This window comes from Rhinoderma darwinii, chromosome 4, assembly GCF_050947455.1.
Source record: "Rhinoderma darwinii isolate aRhiDar2 chromosome 4, aRhiDar2.hap1, whole genome shotgun sequence".
In the NCBI taxonomy this organism is placed as follows: Eukaryota; Metazoa; Chordata; class Amphibia; order Anura; family Rhinodermatidae; genus Rhinoderma; species Rhinoderma darwinii.
The window spans coordinates 273,749,474-273,771,900 of record NC_134690.1 but is presented as its reverse complement, the minus strand read 5'-3'; the positions used below and the strand labels follow the sequence as shown (position 1 = coordinate 273,771,900).

Here is a 22,427-nt window from a genome sequence, read left to right as displayed (position 1 = left end):
TGGTGGAAAGTGAAAATTACAATTTTCGACTGATGTGCCATTTTAGTGCACTATATGTTGTGCCCAGTTTGTGCCACAAATACCTCAAATAAAATATTAACAGGGTTCTCCCGGGTATGGCGATGCCATATCGGTGGACGTAAACGGCTGTTTGGGCACGCTGTAGGGCTCAGAAGGGAAGGAGCGCCATTTGGCTTTTGGAGAACAGATTTAGCTTGGTAGTAGCTCTGGCGTTTTGCTGGTATTTCAGTTTATAATGTGGGGGCATATGTAAACTGGGCAGAGTACATCAGGGGCATAATAAGAGCGTATAATAATGGGGTAAACAAATAATAATCTGCAGATATGTGGCCAGAGTTGCACTTATAAATGGCGCCCGATCTTATCCGCTTTTGGAACACTGCACATTTTGCATCGCCATAATCTGGGAGCCAGAACTTTTTTTATTTTTTCACCACTGGAGCAGTGTGAGGGCTTATTCTTTGCGGGACAATCTGTACTTTTCATTGGTACCATTTTGGGGTACATGCAATTTTTTTGATCACTTTTTATTCCATTTTTCGTCAAGCAAGGTGACCAAAAACCATCAATTCTGACAATGTTTTTTATTTATTTTTTACGGCGTTCACCCTAGGCTATAAATGACCATTATACTTTATTCTGCGGGTCGATACGATTACGGCGATACCATATGTATATATTTATTTTTACATTTTGCAGCGTTTGCGCAATAAAATAACTTATTTATAAAATAAACTATTTTTGTGTTACCATATTCTGAGAGCTATAACTTTTTTATTTTTCAGTCAAAAAAGCTGTGTAAGGGCTTGTTTTTTGCGGGACGGGTTGTATTTTGTATCGGTACTATTTTGGCGTACATGCGACTTTTTGATCACTTTTTATTGTATATTTTGGGAGGGGTGGTGAACAAAAAACAGTGATTCTGGCATTGTTTTTCATTTATTTTATTTGCAGTATTCATCGTGCGGGAAAAATAATATTAGAGTTTTATAGTTGAGGTCGTTGCGAACGCGGTGATACCAAATATGTGTACTTTGTTTTACGTGTTCATTTTTTTCCTATAATAAAATACTTATTATAGGAAAAAAAGCAGTTCTTGTTTATGTCACTTATACAGTGAAGGAAATAAGTATTTGATCCCTTGCTGATTTTGTAAGTTTGCCCACTGTCAAAGACATGAACAGTCTAGAATTTTTAGGCTAGGTTAATTTTACCAGTGAGAGATAGATTATATTAAAAAAAAAAAACAGAAAATCACATAGTTAAAATTATATATATTTATTTGCATTGTGCACAGAGAGATAAGTATTTGATCCCTTTGCCAAACAAGACTTAATACTTGGTGGCAAAACCCTTGTTGGCAAGCACAGCAGTCAGACGTTTTTTGTAGTTGATGATGAGGTTTGCACACATGTTAGATGGAATTTTGGCCCACTCCTCTTTGCAGATCATCTGTAAATCATTACGATTGGGAGGCTGTCGCTTGGCAACTCGGATCTTCAGCTCCCTCCATAAGTTTTTGATGGGATTAAGGTCTGGAGACTGGCACTCCATGACCTTAATGTGCTTCTTTTTGAGCCACTCCTTTGTTGCCTTGGCTGTATGTTTCGGGTCATTGTCGTGCTGGAAGACCCAGCCACGAGCCATTTTTAATGTCCTGGTGGAGGGAAGGAGATTGTCACTCAGGATTTGACGGTACATGGCTCCATCCATTCTCCCATTGATGCGGTGAAGTAGTCCTGTGCCCTTAGCAGAGAAACACCCCCAAAACATAATGTTTCCACCTCCATGCTTGACAGTGGGGACGGTGTTCTTTGGGTCATAGGCAGCATTTCTCTTCCTCCAAATACGGCGAGTTGAGTTAATGCCAAAGAGCTCAATTTTAGTCTCATCTGACCACAGCACCATCTCCCAATCACTCTCAGAATCATCCAGATGTTCATTTGCGAACTTCAGACGGGCCTGTACATGTGCCTTCTTGAGCAGGAGGACCTTGCGGGCACTGCAGGATTTTAATCCATTACGGTGTAATGTGTTACCAATGGTTTTCTTGGTGGCTGTGGTCCCAGCTGCTTTGAGATCATTAACAAGTTCCCCCCGTGTAGTTTTCGGCTGAGCTCTCACCTTCCTCAGGATCAAGGATACCCCACGAGGTGAGATTTTGCATGGAGCCCCAGATCGATGTTGATTGACAGTAATTTTGTATGTCTTTCATTTTCTTACTATTGCACTAACAGTTGTCTCCTTCTCACCCAGCGTCTTACTTATGGTTTTGTAGCCCATTCCAGCCTTGTGCAGGTCTATGATCTTGTCCCTGACATCCTTAGAAAGCACTTGGGTCTTGCCCATGTTGTAGAGGTTAGAGTCAGACTGATTAATTGAGTCTGTGGACAGGAGTCTTTTAAACAGGTGACCATTTAAGACAGCTGTCTTTAATGCAGGCACCAAGTTGATTTGGAGCATGTAACTGGTCTGGAGGAGGCTGAACTCTTAATGGTTGGTAGGGGATCAAATACTTATTTCTCTGTGCACAATGCAAATAAATATATATAATTTTGACTATGTGATTTTCTGTTTTTTTTTAAAATATAATCTATCTCTCACTGGTAAAATTAACCTAGCCTAAAAATTCTAGACTGTTCATGACTTTGACAGTGGGCAAACTTACAAAATCAGCAAGGGATCAAATACTTATTTCCTTCACTGTAACTTTTATTTTTACACTTTTTTTTAAATATTTTTATTATTTTTTTTACTTGTCCCACTAGGGGACACTTAGACTTGCAGCTCTGATCGCTGCTGGAATACATTACACTACACACTGTGACAGTCACACTGACAGGAAGCCTACGACGACCACCCTCCGGGTGGTCCTCATAGGCTTCTGTACATGGCAATCCGGAAGCCATTGTCTGGCGTCCGGTTGCCATGGGTACCATTGCCAGCCCCCGTGATTTCACGTGGGGGCTGCCGATCACCGCTAAACTCCTTAGATGTGGCGATCGGAATCGGCCGCCGCATCGAAGGGGTTAACTGCCGAAATCAGCGGCGATGGGCCGCTGATCGGCAACAGGCAATGCAGGGCAGACACCCTGCACAGTTAACCGCAGCTGCGGTGTAGCGCCGCACGGCGGTTAACTGTCAAAGCACAGACTTAACTGCACGTCGAGGTGCGCGAAGTGACTGCTCACCTCGACGTGCATTAACGGCAAGGTGCGGTAAGGGGTTAAGGGGTGACCTTATAACTATGTATAAATATATCAACGCTCAACAAAGAGATCTATCTAATGAGCTATTTATACCCAGGACTGAACCATTACTTTAGGTCTAGAGAAAAGAAGGTTTTTACACTAACATACTGTAGAAGGGTTTCTTTACTGTAAAAATATTGAGACTATGGAACTCTCTGCCAGGGGAATTTGTGATATTAAGGCTATGTTCACACGGAGTATTTCGACGAGTTTTTTGACGCGGAAACCTCGAAATCGTAATAATTTACAGATGATCTGCAAAGAGGAGTGGTCCAAAATTCCATCTAACATGTGTGCAAACCTCATCATCAACTACAAAAAAACATCTGACTGCTGTGCTTGCCAACAAGGGTTTTGCCACCAAGTATTAAGTCTTGTTTGCCAAAGGGATCAAATACTTATTTCTCTGTGCACAATGCAAATAAATATACATGTATATAATTTTGACAATGTGATTTTCTTTTTTTTTTTTTTAAATATAATCTATCTCTCACTGGTAAAATTAACCTAGCCTAAAAATTCTAGACTGTTCATGTTTTTGACAGTGGGCAAACTTACAAAATCAGCAAGGGATCAAATACTTATTTCCTTCACTGTAGGTTATTGATCCAATGATTTATTCTGATTGGAGTGGAAAGGAATTTTTCCCCTAAAAAGCAGATATTTGCCTTCCTCTAAATAAAAATTGCAGGAGAATAGGTTGAACTATATGGACTTAAATGCTATATACACCTTTGAGGGCCTTTTTTTTAAAATAGATCAGTCAGAATGTTTAGTGTAACTTCTTAATTCGTTTTTATAAAAAAATTGTTTTACATTTTTATTAACAGCTGTTCTGTATTCTCTATGAAATGCCAAGCAATTCTGAGATTGTTTTCTCGTGACATATCGTACTTTATGTTTGTGGAAAAATGTGGTCGTTAAATTCAGTATTTATTTGTGAAAAACACCAAATTTGGAGAAAATTAGCAAAAATTAGCATTTTTCTAAATTTAAATGTATCTGCTTGTAAAACAGATAAGAATACTACACAAAATAGTTACTATTAACAGTTAACATTTCCCATATGTCTACTTTATGTTTGCATCATTTTTTGAACATTCTTTTATTTTTCTATGTTACAAGGCTTAGAACTTTAGAAGCAATTTCTCACATTTTCAAGAAAATTTCAAAAATCTATTTTTATGGACCAGTTCAGTTCTGAAGTGGCTTTGAGGGCCTTATATATTCGATAGACCCCATAAATCACCCCATTTGAAAAACAGTAGCCCCCCCCCCCAAAGTATTCAAAACAGCATTCAGAAAGTTTCTTAACCCTTTAGGCGTTTCACAGGAATTAAAGCAAAGTGGAGGGGAAATTTACAAACGTTTTTGCTGAAATTCTTTTGTAATACATTTGTTTCTGTAACAAAGACATTTTTACCAGAAAAGCACAACTCAATATTTATTGCCCAGATTCTGCAGTTTTTAGAAATATCCCACATGTGGCCCTAGTGCGCTAATAGACTGAAACACAGGCCCCAGAAGGACAGGAGCACCTAGTGGATTTTGGGGCCTCTTTTTTTAGAATATATTTTGGGCACCATGTCAAGTTTGAGGAGGTCTTGTGGTGCCAAAACAGTGGAAACTGCCCAAAAGTGACAATGTTTTGAAAACGACACCCCTCAATGAAGCATTTTGACCCCACAGGTTTTTTGCTGAATTTAGTGGAATCAGTCCATGAAAATGAATATCTACTTTTTTTCTGAAAAAACATAGAAATATTAAATTTTTACATGGAATAAAGGAGAAAAAGAACCCCAACATTTGTAAAGCAATTTCTCCTGATTACGGCAATACCCCACATGTGGTCCTAAATGGCTGTTTGGACACAAGAGGGGGCTTAGAAGGGAAGCAGCGCCATTTGGCTTTTGGAGCTCAAATTTAGCTGGAATGGTTTTCGGGTGCCATGTTGCATTTGCAAAGCCTCTGAGGGACCAAAACAGTGGAAACACCCCAAAAGTGACCCCCTTTTGAAAACTAAACCCTTAAGGAAACTTTCCAGGGTGTATTGTGAGCATTTAGATCCCACAGGTCTTTTGCAGAATTTATTAGAATTAGGCAGTGAAAATGAATATCAACATTTTTTCCACTAAAATGTTGCATTTTTTCATTTTCACAAAGGATAAAGGGGAAAAAAGACACCAAAGGCGGGTCGATCTGATTACGCCGATACCATATGTATATATTTTTTATGTTTTGCAGCGTTTGCGCAATAAAATAATTTTTTTATAAAATAATAAATTTTTTGTGTTACCATATTCTGAGAGCCATAACTTTTTTATTTTTCAGTTAAAAAAAGAGCTGTGTAAGGGTTTTTTTTTTTTTTGCAGAACAGGTTGTAGTTTTTATTGGTACTATTTTGGGTTGTATACACGTTTTTGATCACTTTTTATTCTATATTTTGGGAGGGGTGATGACCAAGAAAAATAGTGATTCTGGCATTGTTCTTTACTTATTTATTTTGCAGTGTTCACCGGGCGGCAAAAATAACATTATAATTTGGGTCGTTAGGAATGCGTTGATACCAAATATGTGTACTCTTTTTAACGTGTTCATTTTTTTCCTAAAAGAAAATTCTTATTATAGGAAAACATTCATAATACCACTAAGTGGTAAGTTAAGTAATTTGAATATTTGCCCATCTAAATACCTCTTCTCAGCCCACTCACCTTACTGAGAAGGATTGCGAAACGTACGTTGGAGGGTGCGGTGAGAGGACACGGCAGGAGACTTGTCTGCAGTATGACCAATTCAGGTCCGTAATACTTGCATTCTACATTGTTATGTTTTTGAACTTTGGACTAATATCATTCTTTCTCTATATGGGACTATAAATATATGGGATTATCAGCAATATTTTCGGTTTGGGCTTACCTTCCAAGTAGTTTGAAACATCTACACTGATATGTGTTGTGTTACTTTTTTCAAAAGGATCGACTGAACTGGAGGAGTGTCAGTATTTACTGCTCATTTGTATTATACTCCTCTATACTATACTGTCTACATGCACTACTATGTCTCCCATTTGTAGTCTCTTTGTACTTTCTGTAGATATTGCAACCTGCTGTGTCCTCCACTGCTCTACCACACTCTGATTTTATCATTTTATACTTCTATTGTGTATATGTTGTATGTTTGCAGTTGTGGTCAACTGTTTTCTGTCGAATATGTATTAATAAAGTAATTTTTCTAGTGTTACTTTATGGATATCTACATTTTTTGAGACCATGGCTTTTGGTTTTGGTTTCATAATTTATTAGTGCCTGTTTTTTTCTGTTCATTTAGTTAGTATTTCAGGGCATGTACCTTCATATATTTATAGGTTGTCTTTATTATAGGAAAAAAAAAAACATTTTTTGTTTTTGGAACTTCTAACATTTTTATAATTTTTTTTAACTTTTTTTTTTGTGTCCCTCTAGGGGACTTGAAAACCTGCAGCACTTAGGCTATGTTCACACGGAGTATTCTGCCGAGTTTTTTGACGCGGAAACCGCGTCGCAAAACTCGGCAAAAACGGCCCGAAAACGCCTCCCATTGATTTCAATGGGAGGCGTCAGCGTCTTTTTCCCGCGAGCAGTAAAACTGCCTCGCGGGAAAAAGAAGCGACATGCCCTATCTTCGGGCGTTTACGCCTCTGACCTCCCATTGACTTCAATGGGAGGCAGAGAAAGTGTATTTCACAGTGTTTTATGCCCGCGTGCAGGGAGAGGAAAATCTGCCTCAAAGTTCCAAACGGAATTTTGAGGCAGATATTCCTCCTGCAAAATACTCCGTGTGAACATAGCCTTAGAGCTGCTATAATACATTACAGTACCTAGGTAGTGTAATATATTATAAACTGTCAGTGTGACGCTGAAGGTCACACTGACAGGAAGCCTTCGGCTGGTCCTCATAGGCTTCAGTGCATGGCAGACCAGGAGGCCATTATATGGCCTCCGGTTGCCATAACAACCAACACCCGCTAACGCTAACCAACCAACCAACGCTAACATCCGCAATCGGTCCCCGGGAAAGTTTGTTGCTACAACAAACTTGCCCTGCGATGTCACATGGTCGGGACCTGAAACAATCAGGCCCCGATCATGTCTCGTGGACCAGAGGTAGGTGTTAACAGTGTGATCCGTGTGTCAGCACCACTCTGAGACACCTGATCGCGCTGTTAACACTCATGGTGAATTCACGTCGGCGCTGCACTGAGCCCAGCAAGCATCAACGTGAATTTACAGTGAGCGGTCGGGAACCGGTTAATCATTGAATTCAGGTGTTTTATTCAGTCCCATTGTCACAGGTGTATAAAATCAAGCACCTAGCCATACAGTCTGCCTTTGAAAACATTTGTTAAAGAACGGGTTATTCTAAGGAGCTCACAGGTACAATTAGAAGCAATGAATGACCGGGCATGTTCCGTGCCCGGCCATTCAGCGCCTTTCCATGAGTGAAGCGACTGGTACCTTTTGTACCAGTGAAGCTTCCGTCTATGAAAGGTGCTGAGTGACAGGGAAAGTCATCCTGCCCATTCAATCAGCGCCTTTCATAGATGCTTCGTTCAACCCCAGGAGACCTGCGCAGAAGAGAGAAGGTCTCCATTGCTGCCGGACGACGTGGGAGCGGGATTAAGGTGAGTTTGAATAGTTTGTTATTTTATTGTAATAAAAAAAGTGTGTGGCTTTATCTACAGGGAAGGTTTATCTATAAGGGGGGCTTTATCTACAGGGGGGCTCTATCTACAGGGGGGGCTATATACTGGGGTGGGCTATCTATGGAGCACCATATACAGGGGTGGGCTATATCTACAGGGGGCTATATACAGGGGTGGGCTATATCTACAGGGGGGCTATATACAGGGGTGGGCTATCTGTGGAGCACTATATACAGGGGTGGGCTATCTATGGAGCACTATATACAGGGTTGGGTTACATCTACAGGGGGGCTATATTCAGGGGTGGGCTATCTGTGGAGCACTATATACAGGGGTGGACTATATGTGGAGCACTATATACAGGGGAGGACTATATGTGGAGCACTATATACAGTGGTGGGCTATATGGGGGCACTATCTACAGGGGGCTCTATGGCAGGCACTATCTACAGGGGGCACGGTGTGTGTGTGTGTGTGTGTGTGTGTGTGTGTGTGTGTGGGACACAGTGTATGGTGCTATTATAATTAGAGGTGCTGTGTATGGTGCTATTATATTTAGGGGCGTATTGTGTGGTATAATGAGAATTTTATCTTTATTTATAGGTGTGGAAATGTTGGAAAAGTGAGTAGCTGAAAACATCTGAGCGGCAAACTGCAGAAATGGGCTATGACCGGGAGAAGTCATCATAGAAAAAGAACTAGAATCTGAGATGTCACCGGTGAGTCACTTAATGTAAATGTTTATTCTGCCTCTAATCAGCACTGTAGTCACTGTATGATCTGCAGTGAGATGATGGGTGCTTATGATTATGATATGATTTATTTTTTGTGAAACAGAATAACCCAGCATATCCTTACCATTGTTCGGGCCATGCTGGGAGCTGTAGCTTTACGTCGTCCATACCTATACGGCAGGGGTTGCACTAAATTGAGCTGTATTTGTGCTGGTGTTGTATTTATGTACTGAGCTTGGTTCTGGTGCCGTATATATGTACTGAGCTTGGTTCTGGTGTTGTGTATAGAACTATATTGCTTGTAAAATTTTCAATTTTTTTTATGCTCGAGTTACATAAAAATAAATGTGGAAAAGAAATGACACGTCATTGATTGGCAGAGAAAACAAACACGGCGAGGGGGAAGGAGATGTCGGGAAAGAGGTTGGGGGGGGCGCCAAACTGAATATTTGCCCCGGGTGCTGGAGAACCTAGCTACGCCTCTGTGCTGAGGCGCATAGTGCATAAAAGTCACCACTCTGCGGACTCAATAACTGCAGAGTTCCAAACCTCCGCCGACCTTAACATCTGCACAAAAACTGTGCGCCAGGAGCTTCACGGCATGGGTTTCCATGACCTGGCAGCTGAATGCAAGTCTTACATCACCAAGCACAATGCCAAATGACGGATGGAGTGGTAAAGCATGCCACCACTGGACTCTGGAGCAGTGGAATTGTGTTCTGTGGAGTGATGAATCACGCTTCTCTATCTGGCAGTCTGATGGATGAGTCTTGGTTTGGTGGATGTAGGAGAACATTACCTGCCTGACTGCATAGTGCCAACTCTAAGGTTTGGTGGATGAGGGATAATGCTATGAAGTTTTTTTTCAGGGCTTGGCCCAGGCCCCCTAGTTCTAGTGAAAGGAAATCTTAATGCTTCAGCACTCCAAGACAGTTTGGACAATTGTATGCTTTCAACTTTGTAAGTGCAGTTGTGGAAGGCTCTTTTCTGTTCCAGCATGACCGTGCCCCAGTGCACAAATCAAGGTCCATAAAGGCATGGTTGGGTGGGTTTGGTGTTGAAGAACTTGACTGGCCTGCACAGAAGCCCTGACGTCAAGCCCATCAAACACTTTTGGAATGAACTCAAATAGTGATTGCGAGCCAGTCCTCTCGTCCAACTTCAGCGTTTGACCTCATGAATACTCTTCTGAATAAAAGGGCAAAAATTCCCACAGACACACTCCAAAATCTTGTAGTAAGCCTTCCCAGAAAAATGGATATATTTTTTTTAGCTGCAAAGTGGTATCAATTTCATATTAATACCTATTGATTTAGAATGGGATGTCATAAAAGTTCCTGTAGGTGTAATGTGAAGGTGTCCCAATAGTTTTGACCATATAGTGTATCATGTAAACGGAGAGTGCCATTTAAAAATAAAACCACTGAAAATTAGAAAGAAATCAAAGAGACATACCTTGTGATAACGTGCTATTAACTTTCCACTGGAGTCATATACAACAGCAGTGTTATAGTTATATTGGCCATCATCTGGGCATCCAACATCAGATTTGTTACATAATTTTTTATCACCAATATTTGCAACCAAATAGATGGAATTATGCTTTGCCATGCAACTCAGTCTTATCTGAACAGGAGCTCCACCAAACCTGCACAATACAGAGTCAATAAACTTTCAGACAATAGACTTTTTTTCAAAAAAAGAAACATTTTTTTATTTCCTCCTCTTTGCATCTCGGCGCTCATAACTTTTTTATTTTTTATTCAACGTAGCTGTATGAGACTTTTGAGTTTTTATGGGGCAAGCTGTAATTTATGAAGGTGGTATTTTTTGGCACATTACATTTACATTATCGTTTAATTTATATAAGTTTTTATTTTAGCAACAATGCAGAAAAAAAGCAGTTCCATTGCAGTTTTCATTTATATTTTCTATAAAGCATGCACCGATCATCATAAATAACGCAAAAAAATTGTTGTGCAGGTTTTTACGGTTGTGACTATACCAAATACGTCTATATTATTTTATGTTTTGGGACTTATATTTAATAAAATGTATTTATTGTAAAAAACTTGCATTTGGGTGTATTTATTTATTTTTAACATTTAACAGATTTTGCATTGTTTTTTTGTTTTTTTTTTACGGTGTCCACCGAGCGGGTTAAATAATGTAATAACTTTATAGTTGGGGTCGTTACGGACTCGGCAATACTAAATGTGTGTAACTTTTTTCCTTTTTTATTTTAATAATAATAAAGCATTTTGTAAGGGGAAAAAGTGGGTTTTTCATTTTCTTTTCACTTCTGTTTTTTACTAACTTTATTAAACTTTTTTTCTACTAGTCCCACTAGGGGACTTCTCTATGCTATCATCCGAATGCTTTTATGATACATTGCAATACCTTTGTATTGCAGTGTATTAGTGCCTGTTCGTGTAAAACGGACAGGCATCTGTTAGGCCATGCCTCTGGCATAACTAGTGGCAGACCTGGGGGCCTTTATTAGGCCCCAAGCTGCCATAGAAACTACCGACACCCTGCGATCTTACGCAGGGTGCCGGTGGGGTGAGAGAGGGAGCTCCCTCCCTCTCTCCAAAACCTAGCTGTTGATCGCCGCATCTGAGGGGTTAAACTGGCAAGATCGATACCGATAATGATCTCGCCCATTTGAGCAGGGCTGCTCCCAGCCCTTAGCTACCGGAGGTAGCTGAGAGCAGGGAGATTTAATGGCTCCCTGCTCTGTTTATTTATTCCAATGCACCACCATGAAAAGGCGTATGTATTGGAATAAAGGCCATTAGTGGCCGTCGTGAAAAGGCATATTGGCGGTCACTAACGGGTTAAAGCATGCCCTAATCTTAAAGGGGTTGTAAAGTCTTAGAAAAACATGGTTGATTTCTTCCAGAAACAGCATCACACATGTCCATGGGTTGCATCTGGTTTTGCAGGTTTTGGAGTGGAGCTACAATGCCACACACAACCTGTGGACAAGTGTTGCACTTTGTTTTAGAAGAAAGCAGCCATGTTTTTTCTAACTCTGAAGAACCTCTGTAACTCCCTTAAATCTTTGCTAAGAAATTCTTCTTTGATTTGAAAACAAATTTATTTTAGGCAGAACATTTGCGTACCTTTCAGGGTCAGAACATGGTATCCAGTTAACAGCGGGGTCAGGAATATCTTCCAGGAAAGGGTAAATGGTTTTTCTTGTAAATCTCCAACCATAAATACCATCTTCTGGTGTAACAATTAAATGAGCACCCTTGAAAAAACATTCAGTGTTAAAAGTTTATGTGAATTTGAAATAATGATCAACCTATCTAAAGCAAACTATGCAACTAATTCAAGATAAAAAGAAAATACTAAAACATAAAAACAACAACAACAAAAAATTGCACTAGTTTTACTATAAGTAGACTACTACTAAAACTACAGTACTAGCAGCTAGAGCTCCAGTGAGATAAAGACTATTAGGTAATTGTCGCACATACAGTATACTGAGCCAATTGAGCCTTAGTAAGGAGAGAATTTGCTAATCATTTAATTATTGTCCCACTTCTGTGAGAGTCCCACTTCCCTTGACATACTCATAGACACACAAACTTAGTTACATAGATACATAGTTAAGGTTGAAAAACGACACAGGTCCGTCAAGTTCAACATTACATCTTTCCATTTCCTAAAATTAATAATGACTATAAAAAATATTCATATTTGTTCATCAATTTGATTCTATTTTTAAAGGCTTTGTCTGGTTTGAACATCCCCTATGCCTTGGATGGTAAACTGCCGGGATTCCCTGCAACCATCTGTTAACACAAGGTAAAGTAACCGCCTAGTTTTCATTTACCCTGACATCAATCTTGAAAAGTTAGGTACTTAAAAACTTTAAAAAGTTAAATATATGAGTTTATACCTAACATTTTTCATAGTTTAGGGCTGTTCGTGAGGTTAAAGTACTAGTTCACCTTTAGAAACGTTGGGGCTAATAGCTATAAAATATAGAAATATACCACTATGTAACATATGTTAATTACATATTTTCCCTCTTAAGTCCTGTTTCATTCATGGGTGTATTTGATACTGGTATATAGAATTATGTATTTAACTAGTGGATTCTGACTACAAATAGTTCCCTCTGTAGTCAGGTTCTATCAGTAGAAACTACACTGCCGTCCAGTGATTGATCCTGCAGCTGCATCCTCTCTCAAATGTTGCCCGGCAAACTGCAGTGATTGAGAAGAATTATCTCTGAAAGGGAAAACTGAAATGACATTACAGCCACATCGATCCACAGTTACTGTAGTAACTGGGCCTATGTAGTAAACTACATGGGCCCCCATTACTACAAAAACAGTGTACTTACTCACCTCGCTCCTGAGTCAGGTCAAGTCACTGAGCAGAGTATAAGAATATTGTCTGTATCATCGTGTGTGATGCTGTTTGCTAGGGCCCTGTATCTAATCCTATCATGGGTGATACTGTCTGCTGAGCCCTGTATCTAAGCCTATCATGTGGGATACTGTCTGCTGGGCCCTATATCTAAGGTTATCATGTGTGATACTGTTTGCTGGACCCCGTATCAAAGCTTATCATGTGCAATACTGTCTGCTGTGTCCTGTATATAATCCTCTCATTTATGATACGACATGCTGGGCAATGTATCTAACCTATCATGTGCAATACGGTCTGCAGAACCCAGTATCTAGTCCTATCCAGTGGCAGAGCTATAGGGGTCGTAGTCTTATACTGCAGATACATATATATATATATATATATATATATATATATATATATATATATATATAGAAATAAATATATATATACATATATACACACACACACACACATTTTTGGGATAGGGCAAAACATATGTGTTGGGGCTTTTGCCCCCGATGTCTCAAAACCTTGGTAAAGCCGCTTGCTGCTATTACTGCATCGATGGGTCACTTAGGAGATCCAGCGATGCAGGTAAAAGCTGTGTGCCGCCAGCTATAAAGTGAAGTTCGAGGGGACCCAAGAAGGATTTTTGCATCAGGGCCCCTAATCCTTTAGCTATGCCCTTGGTGTGTAGTTTGTGCTACAAATAATGCAGTTGCTATGATGAAATAGTGATTACACCGCAGGATGGAAGGCAGTGTTTGCGGCACATATTACTAAAAAGGGATGCCCTCTGAGCTCTGATTTAGAATTTTTATATTGAGACATTCATAAATGGTAGAAGTCAGAAAAACATAACAAAAATCAATTGCAAAACAAACGAAAGCATATTTGAATTAATATTGAATTCATGTACATTGTTACCTATCTAAAAATATTTTCTTAGTATAAGCGCTTGTCCACATGTGGCAGAATTGCTGCGTTTTATCCATCAGGAATTGCGGACGGAAAAAACACAGCAGAATACAGTAGCAGCAAAGTGGATGAGATTTGAAGAAATCTCATCCACACTCTGCGTAAATACTGTACGGAAAAAACGCTCAGAAATGGACCAGCGGTGCAGAATTTTATTCCGCAGCATGTCGATTGTATTTGCGTCATCTCTGCACATTTGCTGCGGGTTTTCCCCATTGAATTCAATGGGAGGTTAAACCCAGAATAAATAGCAGATGTTGCGTTTTTTTGCGGCAGGTTCGCAGCGATTCCACCGGAAAAACGCAACTCTGAATAAAAAATACCACTATACTTAGCTAGAGTCTGTGTTTCTTCCTCCAAGCTAGCCTCCAGGGATGTCGCTTCATCCCGAGTGACCGCCGCTGCAGCCAATCACAGGCTGTAGCGGCGGTCACATGGATGAAACATCATCCCAGGAGGCTGGCTTGAATGATGTCAGAGGGATGACGGTTTATGCCATGTGACCATCACTGCAGCCAAGCGCAGCGGTCTCCTAGGATGAAACGTCATCCCATGAGGCTGACCTGCTAGCAGGCCGGTTAATGCAGCAGTTTTCCGCAGTGGACATATCGGGCAAATAACTGCACCACAGTTTGGTGCGCCTTTTCACCTGGAATTCCCTGCAGCGCACAGGGCGGATACGCTGCGTGCTTTTACACAGCGTATCCGCCCGTGTGAACACGGCCTAAAACTGTACCTTTAGTTTAATTTCAAATATACCCCTGCAGTGCAGGCCCTAATATTCCGTGTGGTGATTGAGGGTTGTTAAACCCCTTTCTACCTCATAATTTACATTTACATTATGGAAACTAAACAGTTCCCAAATATGATGTAAATGTACGTCATGTTTATGGCGCTGGGACAGGAGCTGTGCCCTCGCCATTACTTGCCGTTACTTGCTATATTATACAACCAACACCTCACATTGCAGATTGAGGTATCTAAGTGGTTAGACAGGGAGGGGTTCTCTCTGTCACCAAATGGCACGCTGACAGGCATAATATAATGCAGTGCAGAAGTATTGCAGTGTATTATACCAGCGATAAAATGGTTGCATAGTCCCTAGTGAGACTAATAAAAAAAAAAAAATGTTTAAATATACATAAAAAAACAAAAACAAAAAAAAAACACCCTTTTTCCCAATAACAGATGATAATGTGAATAACAGGTTCCCTTTAAATCCCTGAAGTCCAGGGTGGGGAGAAGGGTTTAATGCCAATACCCAAGGTGGCAGACAAGCTGACATACAGCGGTCTGTGACTTATTTGCCAGGGGCGTAGCTAGTGGGGGGCAGGCGGGGCATGTGCCCCGAGCGCAGTTCAGAGGGGGGCGCCAGCGCCACCTCCTCCTGCACTATAATTGTACCTGTGTCGCAAGGACACAGGTACAATTAGAAGCAATGAATAACCGGGCACGTTCCGTGCCCGGCCATTCAGTGCCTTTCCGCGAATGAAGCGACTGGTACCTTTTGTACCAGTGAAGCTTCCGTCGATGAAAGGCAATGACTGACTGACAGGGAAAGTCATCCTGCCCAGCCAATCAGCGCCTTTCATAGACGCTGCGTTCAACCCCCAGGAGACCTGCGCAGAAGAGAGCAGGTCTCCATGGCTGCCGGACGGCGTGGGAGTGGGAATAAGGTGAGTTTGAAATTTTTTTTAATTTTTTTTAAAAATTGTAATAGAAGTGTGTGGCTGTATCTGCGGGGGGGGACTTTGTCTACACGGGGGGGGGGACTTTGTCTACACGGGGGACTTTATCTATGGGGGGGTGTCTATCTACAGGGGGACTATATCTACAGGGCTGGGCTATATACAGGGGGACTATATCTACAGGGCTGGGCTATATACAGGGGGACTATATCTGCTGGGCTATATACAGGGGGACTATATCTACAGAGGGGCTATATACAGGGGGACTATATCTACAGGGCTGGGCTATATACAGGGGGACTAGATCTACAGGGCTGGGCTATATACAGGGGGACTAGATCTACAGGGCTGGGCTATATACAGGGGGACTAGATCTACAGGGCTGGGCTATATACAGGGGGACTATATCTACAGGGCTGGGCTATATACAGGGGGACTATATCTATAGGGCTGGGCTATATACAGGGGGACTATATCTACAGGGCTGGGCTATATACAGGGGGACTATATCTGCTGGGCTATATACAGGGGGACTATATCTACAGGGGGCTATATCTACAGGGGGGCTATATACAGGGGGACTATATCTACAGGGGGACTATATCTACAGGGCTGGGCTATATACATGGGGACTATATCTACAGGACTGGGCTATATACAGGGGGACTATATCTACAGGGCTGGGCTATATACAGGGGGACTATATCTGCTGGGCTATATACAGGGGGACTATATCTACAGGGGGCTATATACAGGGGGACTATATCTACAGGGGGGCTATATACAGGGGGACTATATCTACAGGGGGGCTATATACTGGAGTGGGCTGTCTATAGAGCACCATATACAGGGGTGGACTATATAGTATATAGCCCCCTGTAGATATAGCCCACCCCTGTATATGGTGCTCCATAGATAGCCCACCCCAGTATATAGCCCCCCTGTAGATATAGTCGCCCTGTATATAGCCCAGCCCTGTAGATATAGCCCAGCCCTGTTGATATATTCCCCCTGTATATTACCCACCCCTGTATATAGCCCCCCTGTGTATAGCCCACCCCTGTAGATATAGCCCCCCTGTGTATAGCCCACCCTTGTATATAGCCCCCCTCTGTAGATATAGCCCCCCTGTGTATAGCCCACCCCTGTATATAGCCCCCCTCTGTAGATATAGCCCCCCTGTGTATAGCCCACCCCTGTAGATATGGTCCCCCTGTAGATATGGTCCCCCTGTAGATATGGTCCCCCTGTAGATATGGTCCCCCTGTAGATATGGTCCCCCTGTAGATAGCCCACCCCTGTATATAGTCCCCCTGTAGATATAGTCCCCCTGTAGATATAGCCCACCCCTATATATAGTCCCCCTGTAGATATAGCCCACCCCTGTATATAGCATCCCACAAATAGCTCCCCCTATAGTGCTCCACAGAAAGCCCACCCCTGTATATAGCCCCCTTGTACATATAGTCCACCCCTGTATATAGTGCTCCACAGATAGCCCACCCCTGTATATAGTATATACAGGGGTGGGCTCTCTGTGGAGCACTATATACAGGGGTGGACTATCTAGTGGAGCACTATATACAGGGGTGGACTATAAGTACAAGGGGGGGCTATATACAGGGGTGGGCTATCCTTGAAACACTATATACAGGGGTGGACTATATGTGGAGCACTATATACAGGGGTGGGCTATATCTACAGGGGGGCTACATACATGGTTGGGCTATCTGTAGAGCTCTATATAAAGGGGTGGGCTATATCTACAGGGGGCTATATACAGGGGTGGGCTATCTGTAGAGTACTATAGGGGGAGTTATTTGTGGGACACTATATACAGGGGTGGTCTATATGGGGGCACTATCTACAGGGGCTCTATGGCAGGCACTATCTACAGGGGGCTCTATGGCAGGCACTATCTACAGGGGGCTCTATGGCAGGCACTATCTACAGGGGGCACAGTGTGTGTGTGTGGGGGACATGGTGTAAGGTGCTATTATAATTAGAGGTGCAGTGTTTGGCGCTATTATATTTAGGGGCGTAGTGTGTGGTATAATGATAACTTTATATTTATTTATAGGTGCAGAAATGTTGGAAAAGTGAGAAGCTGAAGAAATCTGAGCGGCAAACTGCAGAAATGGGCTGTGACTGGGAGAAGTCGTCATAGAGGTCTTCACTTAATGTAAATGTTCACTCTGCCTCTATTCAGCACTGTAGTCACTGTATGATCTGCAGCGAGATAATGGGTGGTATGATTATGATAGGATTTATTTTTTGTGAAACGGCATCTCCCAGCATATCCTTACCATTGTTCGGGCTATGCTGGGAGCTGTAGTTTTACGCCGTACAAACCTATACGGCAGGGGTTGCACTAAATTGAGCTGTATTTGTTCTGGGGCTGTATATATGTACCGAGCTTGGTTCTGGTGTTGTGTATAGAACCATATTGCTTGTGAAATGTACAAATAATTTTATGCTCGCGTTACATAAAAAGAAATGACACGTCGATTGGTAGAGAAAAAAAACACGGCGAGGGGGAAGGAGATGTCGGGAAAGAGGTTGGGGGGGGCGCCAAACTGAATCTTTGCCCCAGGTGCTGGAGAACCTAGCTACGCCTCTGTATTTGCGAATGTGAATTCTTTTATGAGAACTTACATTTAGAGCCCAGCCAGTGCCGTCAAAGATGAGTGTGGCGTATTCATGAGCTGCTGTGAGCTTCTCCCACTTTTTGCTAGCTCTGCCCACTTTCTGCTGATTGACAAACGCATCCCTCTGCACAGTAATGAGGAGACATTTGTCAATCAGCAGAAAGTGGGTAGTGTTAGCAGAAAGTGAGCGGAGCTAGCGGTTGCTTATGAATACGCTGGACTCATCTCTAGGAACACTGTCTGGGCTCTGAATGTAAGTTCTAATAAAAGGGTCCACATTAATACATAAGTGACAGACCGCTGAAATCAGGTTGTTTGTTACGACATCAGTGAGGGCTGCATGATGTGAATGACAGGTTTGCTTTAAATCCCTATAGTCCAGGGTGGTGAGAAGGGCTTAAAGAGATAAAAATGTTTTACTTATATGTTAATCTCTAAAAAAAAATAGTGCACTTACTAATTTACATGTTTTATAAAATATGCCCCATTGCACCAATACAGTCATCAGTCACGTGGCACAGGAAGTTTCTTTCTGTGTTGTGACACATCGACACAGTACCACATGACTAAGGGCTGCCTTCCCCTCTTGTTGGTGTCGGCTTGTCACCGATCATTTGACCGCAAGGGACTGAGCAGAGTGAGATCGCCAGCCCCTTGCGGTCATGTAATGACCACACAGGTGCTCAGGTCGTTAGAAGACACAGCTCTGATAACTGTACTGTAAAGGCCCTATTACAGACATAGTTGATCGGTGCTCGTTTGCTCCTGTCACACGGGGCTATGGATGGGGACGAGCGGTCGTTACTCCGATCGCTCGTCCCCATACATTATTATCATGTCGGCATCGGGTCTCTTTTTAAAACGATACGACCAGCAGATGAATAAGCGTTTGCTCAATCATCTGCTGATCGCTGCCCTGTTTACACAAGGCAATGATCGGTAACGAGCGTTCTATGAACGCTTGTCTGCCCGATAATCGCCCAGTGTATAACCCCCTTAACTCTAACGAGCCGTCCACTTGTGTGTTTGTCACATGACAATGGACAGATTTTTATCCACTGGAAGATGAATGACAGCAAGAAGAGAAATATACAGAATGTATATTAGAAAATGATATAACTTTTTATTATACTATTATACAAAGAATAAAATAAATTTGCTGAATCCCCTTTAATCTATTAATAACCGCCGATACGTGTTTTCACAGCAGTAATTAAAGGTACTTATGCCGGGCCAGGCACCATCTAAGTGGCTTTAGAGGGAGGGGGCTTCTTCTCTTACCCCATCGGCACACCCGTAACACAATTGCAGGGTGCCAATGGTTTTTATGGCAGTCGGGGGCGTAACAAAGGTCCACAGCTCTGCCTTTAGTGAATGACTATTAGGCCCTGCCACTGACAGACATAATGCACTGCAATGCAGGATTATTGCCGTGTATTATAAAAGCAATCAAAATATTGCACAGTAAAATTCACTATTGGGACTAAAAAAAAAGTAATAAAATAATAATAATAATATTTAATAAAGAAAAAGTTTAAAAAAATATATGAAAAACCTACCTTTTCCTCTTAAAAAATGCTTTATTATGATTAAAATTACAGATATTTGATATGGCCACACATATTTGGTATAAAAGTATTAGATTATTTAACCCGCATGGTGAACAGCGTAAAAAATAAAATTTAAAAAAAAACGCCAGAATTGCTGTTTTCTGTTAATCCTGCCTTCCAAATTTTTTTTATAAAAAGCCATCAAAAAGTCGTATGTACCACAAAATGATACCACTAAAAAGTCGCCCTCATATAGCTACATCGGCATAAAAATAAAAAAAAGTAATGGCTCTTAAAATATGGCAATACAAAAATGAATAATTTCCCCAAAAAAGTTTTTATTGTGCGAAAGTAGTAGAACAAAAAAAACTATATACATTTTGGATCACAGCAATCGTAATGACCCACTGAATAAAGTTACTATTTTAATTATACCACACGGTAAATGGCGTAAATTTAAAAATGCAGCTTTTTTTTCCATTACCCCCCAAAAAAAATTATAAACGTTAATCCCTAAATTATATGTATCCCAAAATGGTGCCAATAAAAATTACAACTCGTCTTGCAAAAAAACAAGCCATTATACAGCTATGTCAATGGCAACAATGGAAGAAAGAAAATAATTGCTTGATCCTAATTGGCTGGTCACTAAGGGGTTAAAGGTAGTAAGGTAAAGGTTATTGGTATTAACAGGATTAATGGTGAAGGGCTTGTCTGCAGACTTTTTATTGAGTATCAGCGAATCACAGAGCAGCTCAACTAATCATAGAAGCTCTGTGATTCGATAAAGGGGAAAACATAGTGTCTATGTAATCTATTGGAGACCCATACATAGTGTGATATAGGGAGGGGGTGGAGGAAAGCAGGGCACTTGTTTTAAAATCTCCCGAGGCTAGAGCTGAAAGGCAAAATGTGCACCCTTCATCAAGAGCATTTTATTTATTGTTTGTAACTATAGAGACATAAGTTTCACCAGGCTGCTACTTATCCAGACAACACTAAATACAAGTACCTAAATATTCTGAATGTAGAAAATAAAACTGACAGTTGTTCTATACAAGGCAATAACGCATTACAGGGATTATGATTGTAAAATATAAAAAGTAAATTGAGCTGAGCTGTGTGATACCAGACACAATCTATGGACAGGAGTGGCGCTACTTCTGGGGGAAAAAAACAAAGAAACCCTTTTTTAATTCCGAACCCCTTTAATTAAGTACAAACAAGTATGAAGGACCCTAGAAAAAACCCAAATTATTATTGTTAGCTTTTTAAATAGGATTTTATCTTTTAACTAGACAATTATATCTCATAATACCTGCTGTGCTGCAGTCTTCACTGCTTCTTCGAGGATATCCATATTTTTATTCATTAAATTTAGGGCTTCCCGTGTTGATATAGGTGTAGTTGTTTCGTCTGGAAGTATAACTGCATGTTCATAGACTGCACCAATGAATGTATCCAAAGCTTGGCAGTTTGAAGCCCAAAGTAAGATGGAAAGTATGATTCTTGCAGTGACCATGGTGGAGCAATGGGTAGACCTGAAACACAAATACTTTAAGTCTTGAAAGTTTTACTATCTTAGACCTCTTATCTATATGGTAAACAGCTTACATGAACGATATTCGAGCTGCTATTGCACAAGATAAACTGTATTATGCAATAGGTTTCAAGCAACTAACTAGGTGAAAGGTTTTCAACCAATCTCATTTCACTGTTTAGGAAAGCTGTCCAAAACTACACAACTCTGCCACCTGTATGTATACACTTATCTTCATTTAGTAAACTTTTATTGTAATATTAAACCGGTGGAAAAGGATCTGGTTTTCATTGTGGTTTATATCATGAAAATAAATGAGCAATGTGTGTTCTTTTTACATACAGTTCACATATGGATTTGGGAAATTAACATATGGTTTAAAAATCAATGCATAGGGTCTCATACATGAAAGGTAGTAGGTCAAAATGAGGTATGTATAGACATGCCACAAATAATACATGTTAAGGTTTCCTCTTTAGTAGAGGGTTTGATTACAACTAAATCAACTCTTAATACAATCTGTAGAAAGATATCAATACTTGTGTTCTCAAACATAGGAGTCATTTTATTGCTATGAGGTCTCAAGGAGGTAAATGGACCCATACCCAGATCCCGTTCACAATGTTTAAATGGGTCTGTTAGTTGTTGGACCCATGGGAAATCTGCCTAGTTCCCAGCATTGCCTATGGTCACGTAGTTTGAAAAATATCTGCCCTTTGTGTCTTCTGGCAAACAACTGTACGGTCTTGACCCATGTAAAAGGATCACATTTATTTATGGAAATAAAAGACATACCTTTCTTTAATAGAGACTCTTCCTATTGTGACAATGGTCTCAAGGATAACTTGACTATTTGGAGGCCCCATATCAGATGTATTTGCTGTCTCTATTGGCTTGCACTGTGTTCCGTTTCCACAGTTAATATGGTGGCATCTCTAGTTGAAGATTTTTATGCTACTTTATCA

The 22,427-nt window shown here is 41.0% G+C and overlaps 1 protein-coding gene across 2 annotated transcripts in view; it reads right to left on the bottom strand.

Annotated features, from left to right (window-relative positions):
- The window catches only part of LOC142761121 (pantetheinase-like), a 68,475-nt gene that overhangs the window by 17,989 nt on the left and 28,059 nt on the right, over positions 1 to 22,427 (bottom strand). For both annotated transcript variants that reach the window (XM_075864309.1, XM_075864310.1), the window contains exons 2-4: positions 21,241 to 21,463; positions 11,813 to 11,943; positions 10,143 to 10,335 (exon numbers count right to left, since the gene is read on the bottom strand). In XM_075864309.1, the coding sequence (XP_075720424.1) occupies positions 10,143 to 10,335; positions 11,813 to 11,943; positions 21,241 to 21,463 (547 nt within the window). The remainder of the gene's footprint in view (positions 1 to 10,142; positions 10,336 to 11,812; positions 11,944 to 21,240; positions 21,464 to 22,427) is intronic.